The 17,282-nt window shown below is 46.7% G+C and overlaps 1 protein-coding gene across 2 annotated transcripts in view; it reads left to right on the top strand.

Annotated features, from left to right (window-relative positions):
* aaas (achalasia, adrenocortical insufficiency, alacrimia) overlaps positions 1-14,935 on the top strand; it is a 20,563-nt gene extending 5,628 nt beyond the window's left edge. For both annotated transcript variants that reach the window (XM_084121440.1, XM_084121441.1), the window contains 10 exons: positions 1,278-1,421; positions 1,657-1,777; positions 2,729-2,853; positions 5,836-5,896; positions 9,862-9,952; positions 10,612-10,684; positions 10,854-10,921; positions 11,710-11,791; positions 13,537-13,621; positions 14,735-14,935. In XM_084121440.1, the coding sequence (XP_083977566.1) occupies positions 1,278-1,421; positions 1,657-1,777; positions 2,729-2,853; positions 5,836-5,896; positions 9,862-9,952; positions 10,612-10,684; positions 10,854-10,921; positions 11,710-11,791; positions 13,537-13,621; positions 14,735-14,875 (991 nt within the window). In that variant the 3' untranslated portion in view covers positions 14,876-14,935. The remainder of the gene's footprint in view (positions 1-1,277; positions 1,422-1,656; positions 1,778-2,728; positions 2,854-5,835; positions 5,897-9,861; positions 9,953-10,611; positions 10,685-10,853; positions 10,922-11,709; positions 11,792-13,536; positions 13,622-14,734) is intronic.
* Positions 14,936-17,282: the final 2,347 nt, after the last annotated feature.

The following is a 17,282-nucleotide window of genomic DNA, read 5'->3' as shown; positions in this document are numbered from 1 at the left end:
AGGTTACCGTTACAGATCATCATACACCATACGTCATGTTACAGGGTTAAACCACACTGACTGTTTGCTCAAAAACATTAATTTAGCACCAAAACAGCTTAGACTTCTACCTGTGTTTTGTCCTATAACATTAGTTTAGTCAGAGTTAAATGGACTTGAATGAATGTGACATGATGAAATATTTATTACACCTATAGGATATTTGCATCAGAAGGCAGGAGCTGCTATGTCTGAGAGGCTTGGTTTATGCTCTCTGTTGAACCGTATAGTTGTCTAAAACACAATGCGCTGTTGTTTACAGTCAATAAACAATTTTAGACGCTCATATTTTCAAGATGAAAGTGCAGATAAATCAGGAGTTTTTGTCTCCCAAAAGAAAGAAGTGATTCTGAACTGAAACGAGTCGTCAGTAATTCAGTCTCTGCTGATCCTGTGTAGGTTTGTAACTAATTAGCATAGTGCCAGCCTGTGGTGTTGATTGGCTGAACAGCGTCTCTTAGCTCCGCCCTCAAACACTGTAGTTTATCAGAGACTGGAGGAGTTTGGCTCGTGGTGTTCATGTCGAGAAGACGCTGTTTTCTGCTGACGAAGCAAATCCACTTTGGTGAAATTGATACGGTAAAACCATAGACTAAAAAACTTTGGTCGTAGTGTGTGTGACGTCACCCGTTGGTTTCTGAAGAGCAAGCCCAAAGTGGGCGGAGCCGGCCGTCGCCATCTTGGACGCGCGTCACTCCCGGATAAACGAAAATGTGCAGCGAGGCGGATTAGCTGAGGTGACGTGATGCTAACAAACAGCAGACAAACGGCTAGTCGTGACATCAGCGACAATCCACCTGTCACTCAAGTGGCCACGCCCTTAATTATGCACAACTTTAAGGCTTAATACCATTTTACCATGAGGGTCTCTGGGATTGAGTCTCTTCTGCTGCCGGCCTCTAGTGGCCAGTCGATGAACTGCAGTCTCTTCGGTGTGATTCAAGAGAGAGACGGGGATGGTGCCGCTTGGGTAAAACCCACGCCATCGTTACTGTGCGCATCACTGTGATCAAGAGCTGAGATTCAGATGTGATAATGAGCGTTTGGTTTCTGACCAATCAGAGCAGGGCAGCTCTCAGAGAGGCGGAGCTTAGAGAGAAAAGAGCTGATGCTGCAGTGGAGATTGAGTATTATTGTTATAGGAGACTCAAACAACATTAGCAACCTTTAAAATAGCGTAACGGGCAGTTTAAGTGTTTATTTCTCAGTGCTGAGAGTGTGTGTGTGTGTTCCTGCAGCGCGACGAGCCCGACGCTGAAGCACCGCTGCCAGAGGTCTGTGTGTGCGCTGCAGTGGAAGCCTCTGTGTGGCTCTGCTCTCGCCGTGGCCTGCCAGTCCTGTCTGCTCGTCTGGCACGTGGAGCCCACCTCTCTCTCCACCAGGTACTGCACCTCGCCCTCATTTACTGTCACGATGAGTGGACGGATTCAGCCAATCAGAAGAGCGTGAGGGCGGAGTCTCTCTGCGATCCCACTGCACTCACAACCAAATCAGTCCATAATCACAGCCAATCAGAAGAGCGTGTGGGCGGAGTCTCTTCTCTGCCATCTCAGTGTTTATATGAGCGCACCAGAACAGAGAGTAGGCATGAACGCTGATCGAGTGTGTCTCCCTCAGGCCGTCGTCCGGCTGTGCGCAGGTCCTGTCTCATCCGGGTCATTCTCCCATCACGTCCCTGGCCTGGTCCCCCACCGGCTCTCTGCTGGTGTCTGCGTCTCCTGTCGACACGGCCATGATGGTGAGCGCTTCTGCTCAGTCTGTGTCCAGATATCTGTCACCACCACTATAACACTGGTTTGTGCTGATACGTGTGGGGCGTCTCACCTAGGGCTGTGACCGTGCTAATGCATATATATATATATACACACACACACCTAAATTACACCTCAATTAAGTAACATTTTGAAATAAAATAATAATAATAAACTTTGTTCTTCTTGAATTTTATCTTCCACAAGGGCATTTAATCTCTGTTTGATATTGCGCTGCCAGAGAAAGCCAAACTAAAATCACCCGCGCGTGTGAAACGCGGTTTACAAATAAACTTGACACACTTTACCAAGTCTAATAACTAGCACAAACTGTTAAAGAGAATTTGACGTGCAAGTACAAAGGTAGGCTATCTGTCCTACAGTGTTTTTCTACTTAGCCACAGTAAAGAATACGAATATAATAGGCCTAATTAAAAGCAAACCAAAGGAAGAAATGTTTATAATCCCCTGCGAACATGGGTGAGACTTGAGTGAAGATCTGGGAAAAGAAAGAAGAGACTCGATGTCCAGGAATAACTAATGGAGTATTGTTAAATTCGCTGATAATCGGGTGACCGGATCGCAAAACGGAATACAAAAGCCGACAAAGCTTACTTTAATGGGCTCAAGCACAACTCTCTCCTTCGTCACGAGTCCTAACACATCCATGGCTGCGATGTAACATTTAATTGCTAACCTATTTATTTTGTAAACAAAGCTTTCTGCTTCACTCCTGTCATAATATTCATGTAGAACAGCATTCACATACAAACAAATGTGTTTGGGTGCGGTTGTCGAGTTTACCGGAACAGCCCTATTATAAAACAATTCTGACCCAGATTTCATGCCGAACATTCGTGTTGGTGGGAACCGGCCTTGAATCAAAATGTTGTTTATGTTAGACTTTGGTGTGTGCATGTGATTTGTGTGTTGTGCAGGTGTGGGACGTGGCGGCTGAGAGCTGTGTTCCTCTGCAGCGAGTGGGTGGTGGTGGAGTCACGTACCTGTCCTGGTCACCCGACGGCAGCCGCCTGCTGGCCGCCACACCGTCAGCTCTCTTCAGGTGCCACACACACACACACACACACACACACACACACACACACACACACACACACACACACACACACACACACACACACACACACACACACACACACACACACACACACACACACACCATCAGCTCTCTTCAGGTGCCGGCCACACACACACACACTGTCAGCTCTCTTCAGGTGACACACACACACACACACACCGTCAGCTCTCTTCAGGTGACACACACACACACACACACACTGTCAGCTCTCTTCAGGTGACACACACACACACACACACACACACACTGTCAGCTCTCTTCAGGTGACACGCACACACAGACACACACACACACACACACACACACACACACACACACCATCAGCTCTCTTCAGGTGCCGTACACACACACACACACTGTCAGCTCTCTTCAGGTGACACACACACACACACACACACCGTCAGCTCTCTTCAGGTGACACACACACACACACACACACACACACACACACACACACACACACTGTCAGCTCTCTTCAGGTGACACACACACACACACACACACACACACTGTCAGCTCTCTTCAGGTGACACGCACACACAGACACACACACACACACACACACCGTCAGCTCTCTTCAGGTGACACACACACACACACACGGTCAGCTCTCTTCAGTTCAGGTGACGCACACAAACACACACACACACACACACCATGTTGAAAACATAGTCCAAACATCATTAGGTTTTGTTGAACTTTTACCTATGAATTCATGTATACCTTAATAAATAAGTTTGTATATTTTGCATGTACACAAACATAACTCATTAAGTATACACAGTTCTGTTAATAGAAATGGACAAGATTTGCTCCATTTTGTCCATTGTGTGTAGAAAATCCATAGTTTGTGGCTTCAAGCGGCATGGCAAAACCGGTTTGGTGAGTCTGAGAGTCTGTGGTCATTCACACCTTGGTCTCAGGACTGAAGGACTGGGGTAAACAATAGGCAAATGGTGATGGGGTTAGTCTATGATCATTGGCATGCTAATGTCAAGACCGCCTAAACCGAGACCAAGACATTACCAAGACCAGAGGGTATCAAGACCAAGACAAGACCAAGACCAAGACAAGACCAAGACCAAGACAGACCAAGTCAAGACCAAGCCGAGACCAAGACCGAGACCAAGTCGAGACCGGAGGGAAAAAAAACAGACTAGTGTTGAAGCTAAGCAATAACTTGTATGAATTCAAGAACAGCAGCATAGGGTTCAGCCGCAGTTTACATTCAATACATATTAGATGGTATTACTTCAACTACACAGGCAGAACAATACAGAGACAGACCATGTCATGTGTGTGACTGTGAGCTCACTGTAAATGTTTTTGCTGATTGGGTGAGATCAGCTATGTGTAGCAATTGCATGACGGCTGTTACTGCACTATTAGAGGATTGAGACTCCCTTAACTTTTGTGTACTGTTGAGGACTGACATGACTGGTACTGACTGGTTCATCTGACAAAACATCAAACACCTCCAACACCATCTTGCTCCTCCAACAACTGTCTAAAGAATGAGAAATATGTAACCAATTGAAATTATAATTAATGTGTAGATGAAAATGTATAACATCAAATTAAAGATACACAATTATAAACTTGGATTAGGCCTAATGTTTAGTCAACACAACGGAGATATGCAGATGATATTTAAAAGACCATTTATTTAGTCTAACACCAACAACACAACATACACACACACACACACACACACACACACACACACACACAGATATCAAAGACACTAATTCATCTAAGCAAATGCCTGCCTATCTCTGCCGATTTCGGAGTCTCAGACTCCAAATGAACCCATTCTGCAACTTTTAAATACTTAATTACATTTTTAAAAACGAAATTATAGGCTTAAGTGCGGGATCCGAAAGCTGGTTGTTTTGTCGCTATGGTTACACACACACACACAACACACACACACACACCGTTGGCGGTGCGCTCAAAGTCATCTGTCAGTTGTGTAGTTGTGCAGTTACCCAAAATGAATGACTCCTGAATGAAGTTAAAACCCATCATGTCACTGATATGTGTTTTTTAAAACAAGTGATCAAAGTGCTCGTTGCCGCTGCGATCAGTGGCCGCGGATACAGTGTTTTCTCGTGTGGCTCACGCACACGCCGCACTGTCAGCACTCGGACGCGCGCTTCAATCCGTTCCGTTGCGGATAATAATGTTGCATTATCGAACGTTGTGTCGTCGTGGATATTGTAGTATTGTATTGCTAAATCCCCCGACCACTATGTTGGTCTGAGACAGCGAGACCTAGACAAGACCGAGAGGTCCGAGACCAAGACAAGACCAAAGACCGTCAAGGCCGTGACAAGACCGAGACCACGTAAAAGTGGTCTCGAGACCGGTCTCGAGACCAAGACCGGTCTCGAGACATACATCACTACTAATGTCATCATTCTTCCCTTGGTCGAATGGTACCTAGCAACTGTCTTTGCTGGCTTATCTCCTAGCCTACCTAGTTCCTTGTCTGTGGAACTTCTTTAGGAGGTGTGAGTTTTAGAGTCCTGTCCTTTTCATCAAGGCTGAAGAAAGGAGACTCATGTTGTGATGAAGGGAGTCTGCCCTCATGTTTGCCTGCTGATCACTACAAATGCTTGACATTTATATTAGTTAGGCTAGTTGTTTTACTACGGTATTTTTAAACCACAAGCAAACGTTCCTTGTGCAAGTGTTCTTTAGCCTGTTGAATTTTGTTACAATTAAACATTTTACAATAAAAAAAAGTTTATTTTTTTACCTTATTGGAATTGATATTGAATCGATAAGCAGAGTTGAAATCGGATTAGTTCAAATTCAAATGATACCCAGCCCTAAGTACTACTGTAGAATCCTCACTGTTATCTGCACACCGATAGCTCAGATGGCCAGACAGTGACGTTACACATGAACTTTTAACTATAGGTTGTGTTCTGTGTGTTGTAGGGTTTGGGAGACGCGCATGTGGACCTGTGAGAGATGGCCGTGTCTGAAAGGCAGTTGTCAGGTAAGAAAACATCTCGGTTGCGTATGTTACCCTCGTTCCCTGAAGGAGGCAATGGGAGACGTTACGTCGACATGGCGATGTAATTGGTATCACTTCAGGAAGCCCTATCATCTTCGAGTATCTACAGAACGAGCCAATGAACGTTGGCATGTGTGAATCGGGTCATGTGCCCCACTGCGTGGTTATAAACACGGAAGCGGACGCACACACTTTTATTTTTCACTGAGGAGCCAAGATCGTGACGGCCGTACAGCGATGGTCAGCAACCCTTCCCTTTCAGTCGGTCACGTTCGACATTGTCGACGTGCCGACATAATTGGGATCCCTATGGAAAACGCCACGGTTGCTGCCAGATCCGGTGCCATACGCAAGACTCTCAGACCCCCAACAGACTAGGGCGGAAGACCTGCGTAGAGGGAGTTCGAACTGCTGATCAGTTAACCCACACAGTGGAACTCTTGGATAACACTGGGAAAGCGTGCCTTTCCAGGGGTGAGGGACACTGCGGAAGCCACATTCTGCCCGAAGGGAGGTAACGTGGAGAATACACATATGGACTGGCCGGTTAGCGGAAGTACAATATATGGAATGTCACTGGGGTGGCTCCAGCCTGAGAAGGGGGAGACTACACCGGACAGTGACGGCAGAGTGGACTCTGCTAAGGGAAAGACACGGGCTCATCGCAGGGAGCTGATCGTGGAAGAATATGGGATTGCCGCAGGGATCAGAACATTTGGAACCCAGCCTACCACAAGCACTAAGCCTGGCGTTGTACACTCTGCTACGTCCGACTGCCAAAGGGGTGCGGAGGAACTCTACAGGGTTCGCCTAAGGGGGGAACTCGACTGGAGCAAAAAGCGCACGTATCCGCTCCATGTGGAGGGGAGTGGCGCAGCAAGCCGACACTAGAGCGGGAACTTCTGTGTTACTGGCTGGTTGAAGTGAGCACACAGGAAGAAACCGGCTCAACACGTAGGCTATAAAAACTAACAAACAAGTTAGGTGTCACCCAGCCCGCAGCTTTACAGATATCTGTCAGTGAGGCGCCTTGTGCCAGCGCCCCGGAAGAAGCGACACTCCTAGTGGAGTGGGCTCTCAGCCTGAGCGGACAAGGCAGGCCTTGGGCTTCGTAAGCCAAGGCGATGGCACCCACTATCCAGTGGGCCATCCTCTGCTTGGAGACAGCCTTTCCCTTCTGCTGGCCTCCATAACAAACAAAGAGCTGGTCTGAGGCTTTGAGTTCTGTCCACATATAGGCACAGAGCGCGAATGGGACAGAGAAAACCCACGGCTGGGTCTACTTCCTCCGAAGGCAGTGCTTGCAGGTTCACCACCTGGTCCCGGAAGGGAGTGGTAGGAACCTTGGGCACGTATCCGGGCCGGGGTCTCAGGATCACGTGAGAGTTAGCCGGGCCGAATTCTAGGCACGATTCGTTGACTGAAAATGCGTGCAGATCCCCTACCCTCTTGATGGAGGCCAGTGCAACCAGGAGTACTTTCTTACAGGACAGAATTTTTAACTCTGCTGATTGCAAAGGCTCAGAGGGTGGTCTCTGAAGAGCTGAAATGACTAGAGAAAAATCCCAAGAGGGTATCGAGAGCTCGCCAGGCAGATTTAGTCTCTTTGCCCTCCTCAGGAACCTGACGATCAGGTCGTGCTTTCCAAGCGATTTACCTTCAACTGCATCGTGATGTGCGGCGATAGCAGCAACATACACTTTAAGGGTGGAGGGAGACAGTCTTCGCTCCAACCCTTCTTGCAAGAAGGAAAGCACAGCTCTGATCAAGCAAGTTCGGGCATTCTCCTGATGAAAACACCACTCAACGAACAGGTACCAGTTCAGCGCATAGAGGTGCCTTGTAGAGGGGGCTCTAGCGGAAGTGAGGGTGTCGACTACCGCCTGGGGTAGGTCACCTAGAACCTCCAGAGTTTCAGAAACAGACACAGAGTTTCCAGAGGTCTGGACGTGGGTGCCATAGGGAGGGAGTAGAACAACTGGCTGTGGGACGTGTCCAGGGTGGCAAACAGATCTACCTGTGTGGTCCTGAAGCACCTCCAAATCAGCTGGACCACCTGGGGATGGAGTCTTCATTCTCCCGGTACCACCTGCTCGTCAGCCGCGCGGTTGAGCATGCCCGGAATATGAATGACACGAAGCAACCTCAGATGCTTCTGACTCCAAAGGTGGAGATGGCGGGTGAGTTGTGACATGCGGCGGTCTGATCCACGTCTGGGTCGTCCGTCTCAGGGTTGTTTGCACCTCTGCTTGCCATCTGGTTTGGCAGCGGCCTGGATGGGCGGGGTCAACTTCATATGGCTGGCTCCACGCCGAGGCCTGGGTGGTGGCTGCTGCTGCGACTTACCGGGAGCGGAGGACGCTGCAGGAGGTCGACCTCAGTGACGAGCGGACGGAGGGTCTGCGGCCGGAGGACGGGTGGAGGCAGCAGCGGTCCGCCGGGGCAGGACGTGTCAGATGGCCTCCGTCTGCTTCTGGGTAGCCGAGAACTGTTGGGCAAAGCTCTTGCGCAAATCATCTTCGAGTATCATCATCTTTGAGCAAAGCCCCTGGATGGGAGGTGTGGATTACCCCTCCAAGAGGCACCGGACACCAGACACAGTTGCATTGCGATGACATGCTCCAGGGGAGGGATATCCACATAGCCCTTAGCTGATCCACCATCGAGAGTGGTGAGGAGGGAGGAGCCACTAGGAAGGCTTCTGGCACTATACGCCGCCGTCCACGTCCTAGTGAGGTCCTCATGCAATTCCGGAAAGAATGGCACCAGGGTGGGCCGCGCTGGTTCTCAGCATTCTGTACCGAGAAATCAATCGTCCAACCGAAACAGTTCGGATGTGGTGGAGGGTTTCACACAAGCCCGACCTTCTCGGCGGCCCGGGAAAGCATAGACGCCCATTCTGGATCTGACTCTGGCAACGTTACGCTGCCCGAAGGGGGTAACGCAAACAAATCCTCCTCTCCAGAGGACTGGAGCTCCCCCTCCGATGCTGCAACCGACATCTGATCGTCAGCTGATGCCCCAAAGGAAACGACTGGTCGTCCATGAGAAGGACCAGTGCGCTCCTTTTGAGGCTCCACCATGAGGCGTGAGGGGCCCACGGAGATTGCCTCTGCAGGGAAGACCTCACGGTAATCCCCAGATCACCCTGGCTGAGATCACCCTCAGATCTGGGGACCAGAATAAGGACTAGATCGGGGCATAGGCGAGGGGACTGCACCTCCCTTGAGGTAAGCGAGTCTCGATCTTAGCACAGCAATAGTCATGGTCCCGCTCTGAGAACATGAACTATTCACAAAAGCAGCCTCAGAGTGCTTAATGCCCAAACACAAGAGGAAACTATTGTGGCCGACTGCTGGCACCAGGGAACAACCGCACCCAGAAACATGTTGCTCTTTTGTGAAGAAATAACTCTTTTTGTAACTCGCACAGTGCTGAGGCACCCAGGGAATGGCCGCAGTGGGAAACACTCTCAGGGGAAACGCCCACCGAACCGACTCAGAAATGTAATGCTGTGAAAACAGCAGTTGTTTGAGCTGTAATGCGCGCGGCCACTCGCTGATTGTGCCGTCATCGTAACACTGTACTGGAGAGGTTTGAAGAGTCCTTTTATACTTAGAGGAAAACGGGAAGCTCGGCTCAAGTGAAAGACGGTGCGTGTGTCGGTCTCCGTGTTTATACCCGCAGGATGGGGCGCGTGACGCAATTCACATTCATTGGCTCGTTCTGTAGTTACTCTAAGATGATAGGGCTCCCTGAAGTGATCCCAATTACGTCGGCATGTCGACGTAACGTTGAACGTGACCGACTGAAAGGGATTTCCTCTAACTAGTGTAAACATCATCACACCTGCCAGGATGAGTGATTGACGGGAGGTTAAGCATCCCTGGCTCACTCAGCATATGTACGTGTGTGTGTGTGTGTGTGTGTGTGTGTGTGTGTGTCAGTCGGCCTGCTGGAGTCCTGACGGAGGCTGTCTGCTATTGAGCATTCAGGGAGAGAGGCTCGTATACGCGCTCACCTTCTCTGACCTCACAGGTATGAACATCAGCACATCGTCTCCTGACTAACCGCTAGTGTGAAAGAGGAACGGGAAGGCTCAACAAAAACATTTGTTTAAATAAACTAGTTTCATTCATATTGTACTGACCTAAACTAACTGTGGAAAAGCTTTCTTTAATTTAAGCTCATTGAACAAATTTATTTTTGCAGTTTCATTCATTATATGCAATGAACAGTATATAATGTACAAATAAGAAGAGACTAGTGTCAGTACTGGCTTTAGTGGGATTTATTTTATTAGTGAAGCAACTAAATATTACAGGAACACAACTGAACATTAAACACTTGCATGTCTTTCCCTTCACTGAAAAACATAAGATACATAAGATAACATTTTCTCTCCTCATGCAGTTCCCTTGCAAAGCATGCTGGGATGCTTGATTCATGTAACATTAATGGATTCAGTGAACTTCAGTTTAAAATATATTAGGTGGATTGAATGAACATTTTTTAAATTAAATTGACAAAATGTTCAAGAATCCTGTTGCTTTGGTGGCCGATATATCATGCATCCCTACTGATTACACTTGCTATGTCACATCAAGAAGTTTAGGAGATTATTAAGGCTTTGAAAACATGATGTTAGCGTGAACGATCATGATCTGAGACTGGTGTTTGCTCTGGCGGTGTTTCAGGCGGTCCTAAAGCCGCCACAGTGGTGGCCGACCTCTCCGAGACCAGCTTCCCTGGACCTGATGGAGAACTCACGTAAGACTTACTCTCCTTACACCCAAACCTGTGTACAGAGTGGCTCAGGTGAACTGCACTGATGAGAAGAGCGAGTACAGAGCTGTAGAAATACTGTGAACAACTGAACCTCAGCAGGTGTTGACAGCATGAGTGTGTGTGTGTGCTCCTGTTCCCGTGTGTTTGCCAGTGTTGGGGGAGAGGTGTGCTCGCTTTCATGGGACCCGAGAGGAGAGAGACTTGCTGTGCTTCTGAAAGGTAAAATCCCCAACAACTGAACTCGGCTGAACTGGCTTGACCACCTGAGCTGGACAGTTGTTTAGGAAGCTGTGTTTATGATGCTGTCTGTCTAGCTTAAACACTGTAAAACACTCATTCATGTTGGAAGGTTAGGAAACCGATAATGATGACAAGTAGCAAATGACCAGGAACACAAATAGGTTTGTGTGATTTAATCTGATGCTATCGGTGTTATATTTCATCTGCAACAACACTTGTAGTTAAAATCAAAATGAAGTCCAAGATATTTCTCACAGAGGAACAACAATTCAAGGGCTAGACAAAAAGGCCACCTTGGTTTCAAAGGCTGTAACTTTTGATTTCTTTATGCTATCAACACCACAACATATGATCCAGATGCAGCTCACATGGCTTATAGGGTTAAATCAGGATGGATTCTGATTGGCTGTCAATTTTAAATTGTTCATCAACTGTAAGAAATCACTGAAAGTGAGTCCAATGATCACGTTTCTCTGTTGTTATATTTGTTGTGTGGACTCTGATATAATATATTATACATTTATAACGATTTTTAGACTGATATATTGTTATTATTGTATAGTTATTGTCCTTATTGTCCATGGATTTTGTTTTGCTGTTCAAAAGTTGTTTAAATGTTTATAATATTTAAACAGAACCGCTTCATAGCTTTGTCCCCCATGACATAATAATAATAATAATAATAATAATAATAAAAGATAATGGCGAACTGCTCTCCTGTTTAAGTCTCTTTAAAGCGGCTGTGTTGTTCTTGATTTGCTGTGCAGGCGATTCTGTGGCCGATAATCACCCGTCCGTGATCGCCGTGTTTAAAACACGCTCCGTGCCCGTCTTCGAGCTGCTGCCCTGGTGCGTATGAGATAACACCACTACACACGCTACTCGGGATACACAGATATGAACATTTTGGCTGATACCGATAATTCTTTATATTTGAAAGCCGATAAATCTAAATTCAAATTTTTTGTCCCAAGCACACAATTATAATGTTCACATTATGATTTTATGTAGCCGATATGACAGACTTGTGCTGCACTTTACTGTATTTTCCTTTTTTGAAGTGATTCCAATCATATTTCAAGCAATTCAGATCCGTCATGTTGAGCAGTGCGCATCTGAAGAGTCTCAGCTGAAATAATACATTATCAGCTTTAATGTCAAAAATGATCATACGGTGGGTACGGAAAGTAATCATACCCCCGGTAAATATGATCAAAAATGGCTGTAAAAAATAAATCTTTCATTCAAATTTTTTTATCTTTCGTTCAAAAAATTGGCAAAATTCTAACCTTTCATTGAAGTAAAAGAATTCAAATTGGGGGGGAAATCACATTATGAAATAAATGTTTTTCTCCAAAACACATTGGCCACAATTATTCATACCCTTTTAGTAAATACCTTTTTGCAATCTCCTTTTGCCAAGATAACAGCTCTGAGTCTTCTCCTATAATGCCTGATGAGTTTGGAGAACACCTGACCAGAGATCAGAGACCATTCCTCCATACAGAATCTCTCCAGATCCTGCAGATTCCCAGATCCATGTTCCCAGCAGCATGTGGTGATGTAGGGGTTGTTTGATTTTATTTTTATTTTTTTTATAGGCTTTCTGACCCCCAAGACTCCAGTAATCTCTGCAATTCTCCATCTGTGACCCTTGAAGAGTCTTTGGCCACTCAATCTTTCCTCCTCACCGTCCATTAAGATAATATAGACACACGTCCTCTTCCTGGCAGATTCGTAACATCTTTAGTTGATTATAACTTCTTAATTATTGCCCTGATGGTCAAAATGGGGATTTTCAATTATTTAGCTATTTTCTTACAGCCACTTTCTATTTTGTGACGCTCAACAATCTTTTGCTGCACATCAGAACTATATTCTTTGGTTTTACTCATTGTGATGATTCAGGGAATTTGGCCTTTGTGTTTCCTCATATTTAAACTCCTGTGAAACAAGAAGCCATAGCTGGACAAGTTCATGTTCCTAGTCACCCTGGTGTGCTAAATAAAGGTAAATATTAATGGGAATATACTTCAGAGATATTTTACTCATAAAACATTCAAGGGGTATGAATAATTGTGGCCGACGTGTTTTGGAGAAAAACATTTATTTCATAATGTGATTTCCCCCCCACTTTCAATTCTTTTACTTCAATGAAAGGTTAGGATTTTTGCCAATTTTTTGAATGAAAGATTTATTTTTTACAGCCATTTTTGATCATATTTACCGGGGGTATGAATACTTTACGTACCCACTGTATATCGGACGATGCTGATATATTGTGCATCCCTAGAAATTACTCAGTGCACATCTCTGGTCAGAGTTGGTTTTACCAACTAACATTCCAGTTATGATATTGTGATACATTTTGTTTGTTTTATGTAGAGATGTGTATCACAGTCAATAATTTTGACTCACATTTGATAGTGGCTTGAGTCTAAATCTGATTTGTCTTTTTTTCCACCTGATAGAGCAAAAGAAGTGTTTGGTTTTAGCTAATGATCATGATGAAGTATCAGGTTCATGCGAGTCCAGAGCACATGTTCTGAGCCAGGTCAAGTGTTAATCTCTGCGTGTGTGTGTGTGTGGTTCAGTGGTTTTGTGATGGGAGAGGCCGGAGCAGAGCCCAGATTCATGCAGTTCCACCCGCACTTCCAGCACGGCGCGCTGCTTACTGTGGTGAGTCTCAGCGGTGTCAGATGCAGATCATGCACCGCTCATCCAGAGGAAAACTGTCCCTGCCATCTGGTGGGATCGCTCACAGTAGCCTCTTTCACTAATTAACACAAATTACAAGAAAATTCTGTCATTAATTACTCACCCTTTTTTCATTCCAAAGAGGGTGCTTTGTTTGAGCAAAAAAACATCATGAGGGTGAGTAATTAATGACAGAATTTTTTATTTTTGGGTGAACTAACCCTTTAAATGTGGTAAATCAGTGTAATTACCAGATTGACTTTTCCGGTCCGTACACAGATAGGCTTGGGTGTCGCTGGAATTTTAGTGATTCCAATTCTGATTCTTTCTCGATTCCCAGTTTCAGTTCCAATAAGGCAAACATTTAACATTTAGATATCAAAGATATTTATTCTGTGCCTTTTTGTTGTAGCTGAATCCCATGAACAGACATCAGAAAACAAAAACACCACAGCAAAGACAACCAGACTTACTCATATATATTTCAAACATGGTGAAAGACAAGCAAACAGTCCGTTATAAAATAAGAACAAATTAGCAACAGCTCAAACAAACACTTACGGACAAAGTTCAGGTACAGAAATTGAAATCAAATGTAAAATAACACTGCATAGTTTTCTTTTCAAGTAAATTAAAGTATAGATTAATCCTTATTAAAGCTACAAAAGTCATTCAGTCAGAAGCAGAGAGTGATTTTCTCTGTCTTTTATTGTTTGACTAACATTAATGACAGACCGCAGCAGGTTTATCAGGCTACTGTCTCTTTAAGAGTGACGTGTGCACAGAGAATAGAGTTTGCTTTCGCATCTTCTTGTGCTTTAAAATGAAATCAATCAATCAGGAAATCAATACGCAGAATTGAAATTTTTATTTTATAACAAGTATACGATTCGAGAATTGGAAGCGATTTGGAGTCCTAACCCTGTACACAGATGTGCCAAATTGGACGGAGAGTGAAACTAAAGCTCTTCTCGTCCGCGTGTCTGTTCCTAGAGGTAGACCTGGATCAGAACTGATGCGGTTTGATTTACATAGAAATGCCAACTGCAGTGTACATCACACAAGCTAAAGTCTCTCTCTGTCTGTCTCTGGCAGTGCTGGTCTGACGGGCGGATCTCTCACGTGCCGTTTTACTTCAGCAGCGCGGGGCTTTTAGGAGAGTCACAGAAGCAAGTCCTCGCCAGCAACACAACCCATGCTCCCGCCAACAAACTCTACACCCAGATCATTTCATGAACACATTCACTAGCTCCACTTCACCTGTCAGCTGTCATAATAAACTATTTTTGCAGCATATTGTGTATTTTTGTGTATTTTTGCAGGTAAAACAAAATGAGCCCTTTGTATTTAAGTGGATTGTGCAGAGAGTGGAGAGACATCTGGAGCCAGAAGTTAGTTAACCTGTAGTCCAGATCACAGGACATCATTTGCAGATGGACTGCAAGCTCTCAGCTGCAGATGATCTTTTGGTTTTGATCAAAAGTATCCTAATCTTATCAAAAAGTTTTGGACAACACTGATCCAGATCAAAACCAAGACTGGATTTTGTGATCTAATCCAATTTCTGATTTTTTTTTTTTTTCTCTGTTGAACAACCGAAAAAAATAAAATAACTGAAAACCCATCAGAGTGCTTTTGAACATCTGGGCCCAGGATTTTAATAATTGTTACTGAATTGTTCAAACAATTACCTGGAAAAATGAGTAAATGTTTGTACCCAGCCCTTTGGTCCTAAATGCATAAACCACTCTTGAAGCGTAACTCTCGCCAAAATTGAACCTAGGCTCTTTTTATTAATCTACCAGAGTCAAACATTTGTGTAAAAGCATAATTAGGATGGAAACGCCACTTTTAAGATTACCGTATTTTCGTTAAATGCCTTGTGAATGGGAGTGAATGGGGCACTACTATGACAGCATCAAAATCACTATTTTTAAAACACTAAGAAGGCTCGACACAACATGTAACTGTGCTGGAAGTGTCACCAGGGGCTCTACACATGAACTCCAGCATTGACAACATTGTTTGTGTCAAAACTACTAAAAAGAAAGGTTTTGTATGACTCACTTTATCAGTTAGTGTTTCCGGTGGCTGGAATTTTGTCAGTCAAAAGTGGTCGATCTCCGAATGCAACATAACAGGGAGGAGAGTAAAGATGGAAAGCTCCTAAAGCTTGTTTCCGTAATTTTTTATCTAAATTATCATGCTTTTCATTGAAATTACAAGTTCATGACATTTCCTCATATGGAGTCAGTTCATTACGTTGCATTCGGAGATCGACCACTTTTGATAAGTCGACACCATTGCGGAGTATTTTTTCCTTAAAACTGCAGTGAACCAAAGACAGTCTCAAAAACACGCTTTGAAATCGCTGGTGTTTCTGACGTCACCTGAGACCGTCGTCCGTTCGGCTCCACCGTGGCTCGTTGCCCCCTCAGCTCCACCTGAGACCGTCGTCCGTTCGGCTCCACCGTGGCTCGTTGCCCCCTCAGCTTCACCTGAGACCGTCGTCCGTTCGGCTCCACCGTGGCTCGTTGCCCCCTCAGCTTCACCTGAGACCGTCGTCCGTTCGGCTCCACCGTGGCTCGTTGCCCCCTCAGCTTCACCTGAGACCGTCGTCCGTTCGGCTCCACCGTGGCTCGTTGCCCCCTCAGCTTCACCTGAGACCGTCGTCCGTTCGGCTCCACCGTGGCTCGTTGCCCCCTCAGCTTCACCTTGCCCCCTCAGCTCCACCTGAGACCGTCGTCCGTTCGGCTCCACCGTGGCTCGTTGCCCCCTCAGCTTCACCTGAGACCGTCGTCCGTTCGGCTCCACCGTGGCTCCTTGCCCCCTCAGCTTCACCTGAGACCGTCGTCCGTTCGGCTCCACCGTGGCTCCTTGCCCCCTCAGCTCCACCTGAGACCGTCGTCCGTTCGGCTCCACCGTGGCTCGTTGCCCCCTCAGCTCCACCTGAGACCGTCGTCCGTTCGGCTCCACCGTGGCTCGTTGCCCCCTCAGCTTCACCTGAGACCGTCGTCCGTTCGGCTCCACCGTGGCTCGTTGCCCCCTCAGCTTCACCTGAGACCGTCGTCCGTTCGGCTCCACCGTGGCTCCTTGCCCCCTCAGCTCCACCTGAGACCGTCGTCCGTTCGGCTCCACCGTGGCTCGTTGCCCCCTCAGCTTCACCTGAGACCGTCGTCCGTTCGGCTTCACTGTGGCTCGTTGCCCCCTCAGCTTCACCTGAGACCGTCGTCCGTTCGGCTCCACCGTGGCTCGTTGCCCCCTCAGCTTCACCTGAGACCGTCGTCCGTTCGGCTCCACCGTGGCTCGTTGCCCCCTCAGCTTCACCTGAGACCGTCGTCCGTTCGGCTCCACCGTGGCTCGTTGCCCCCTCAGCTCCACCTGAGACCGTCGTCCGTTCGGCTCCACCGTGGCTCGTTGCCCCCTCAGCTTCACCTGAGACCGTCGTCCGTTCGGCTCCACCGTGGCTCGTTGCCCCCTCAGCTTCACCTGAGACCGTCGTCCGTTCGGCTCCACCGTGGCTCGTTGCCCCCTCAGCTCCACCTGAGACCGTCGTCCGTTCGGCTCCACCGTGGCTCGTTGCCCCCTCAGCTTCACCTGAGACCGTCGTCCGTTCGGCTCCACCGTGGCTCGTTGCCCCCTC

Source organism: Abramis brama, assembly GCF_963993115.1.
Source record: "Abramis brama genome assembly, chromosome: 8".
Taxonomy (NCBI): Eukaryota; Metazoa; Chordata; class Actinopteri; order Cypriniformes; family Leuciscidae; genus Abramis; species Abramis brama.
Note: the sequence above shows the minus strand (reverse complement) of the source record. Positions and strands in the feature narration are given on the sequence as shown.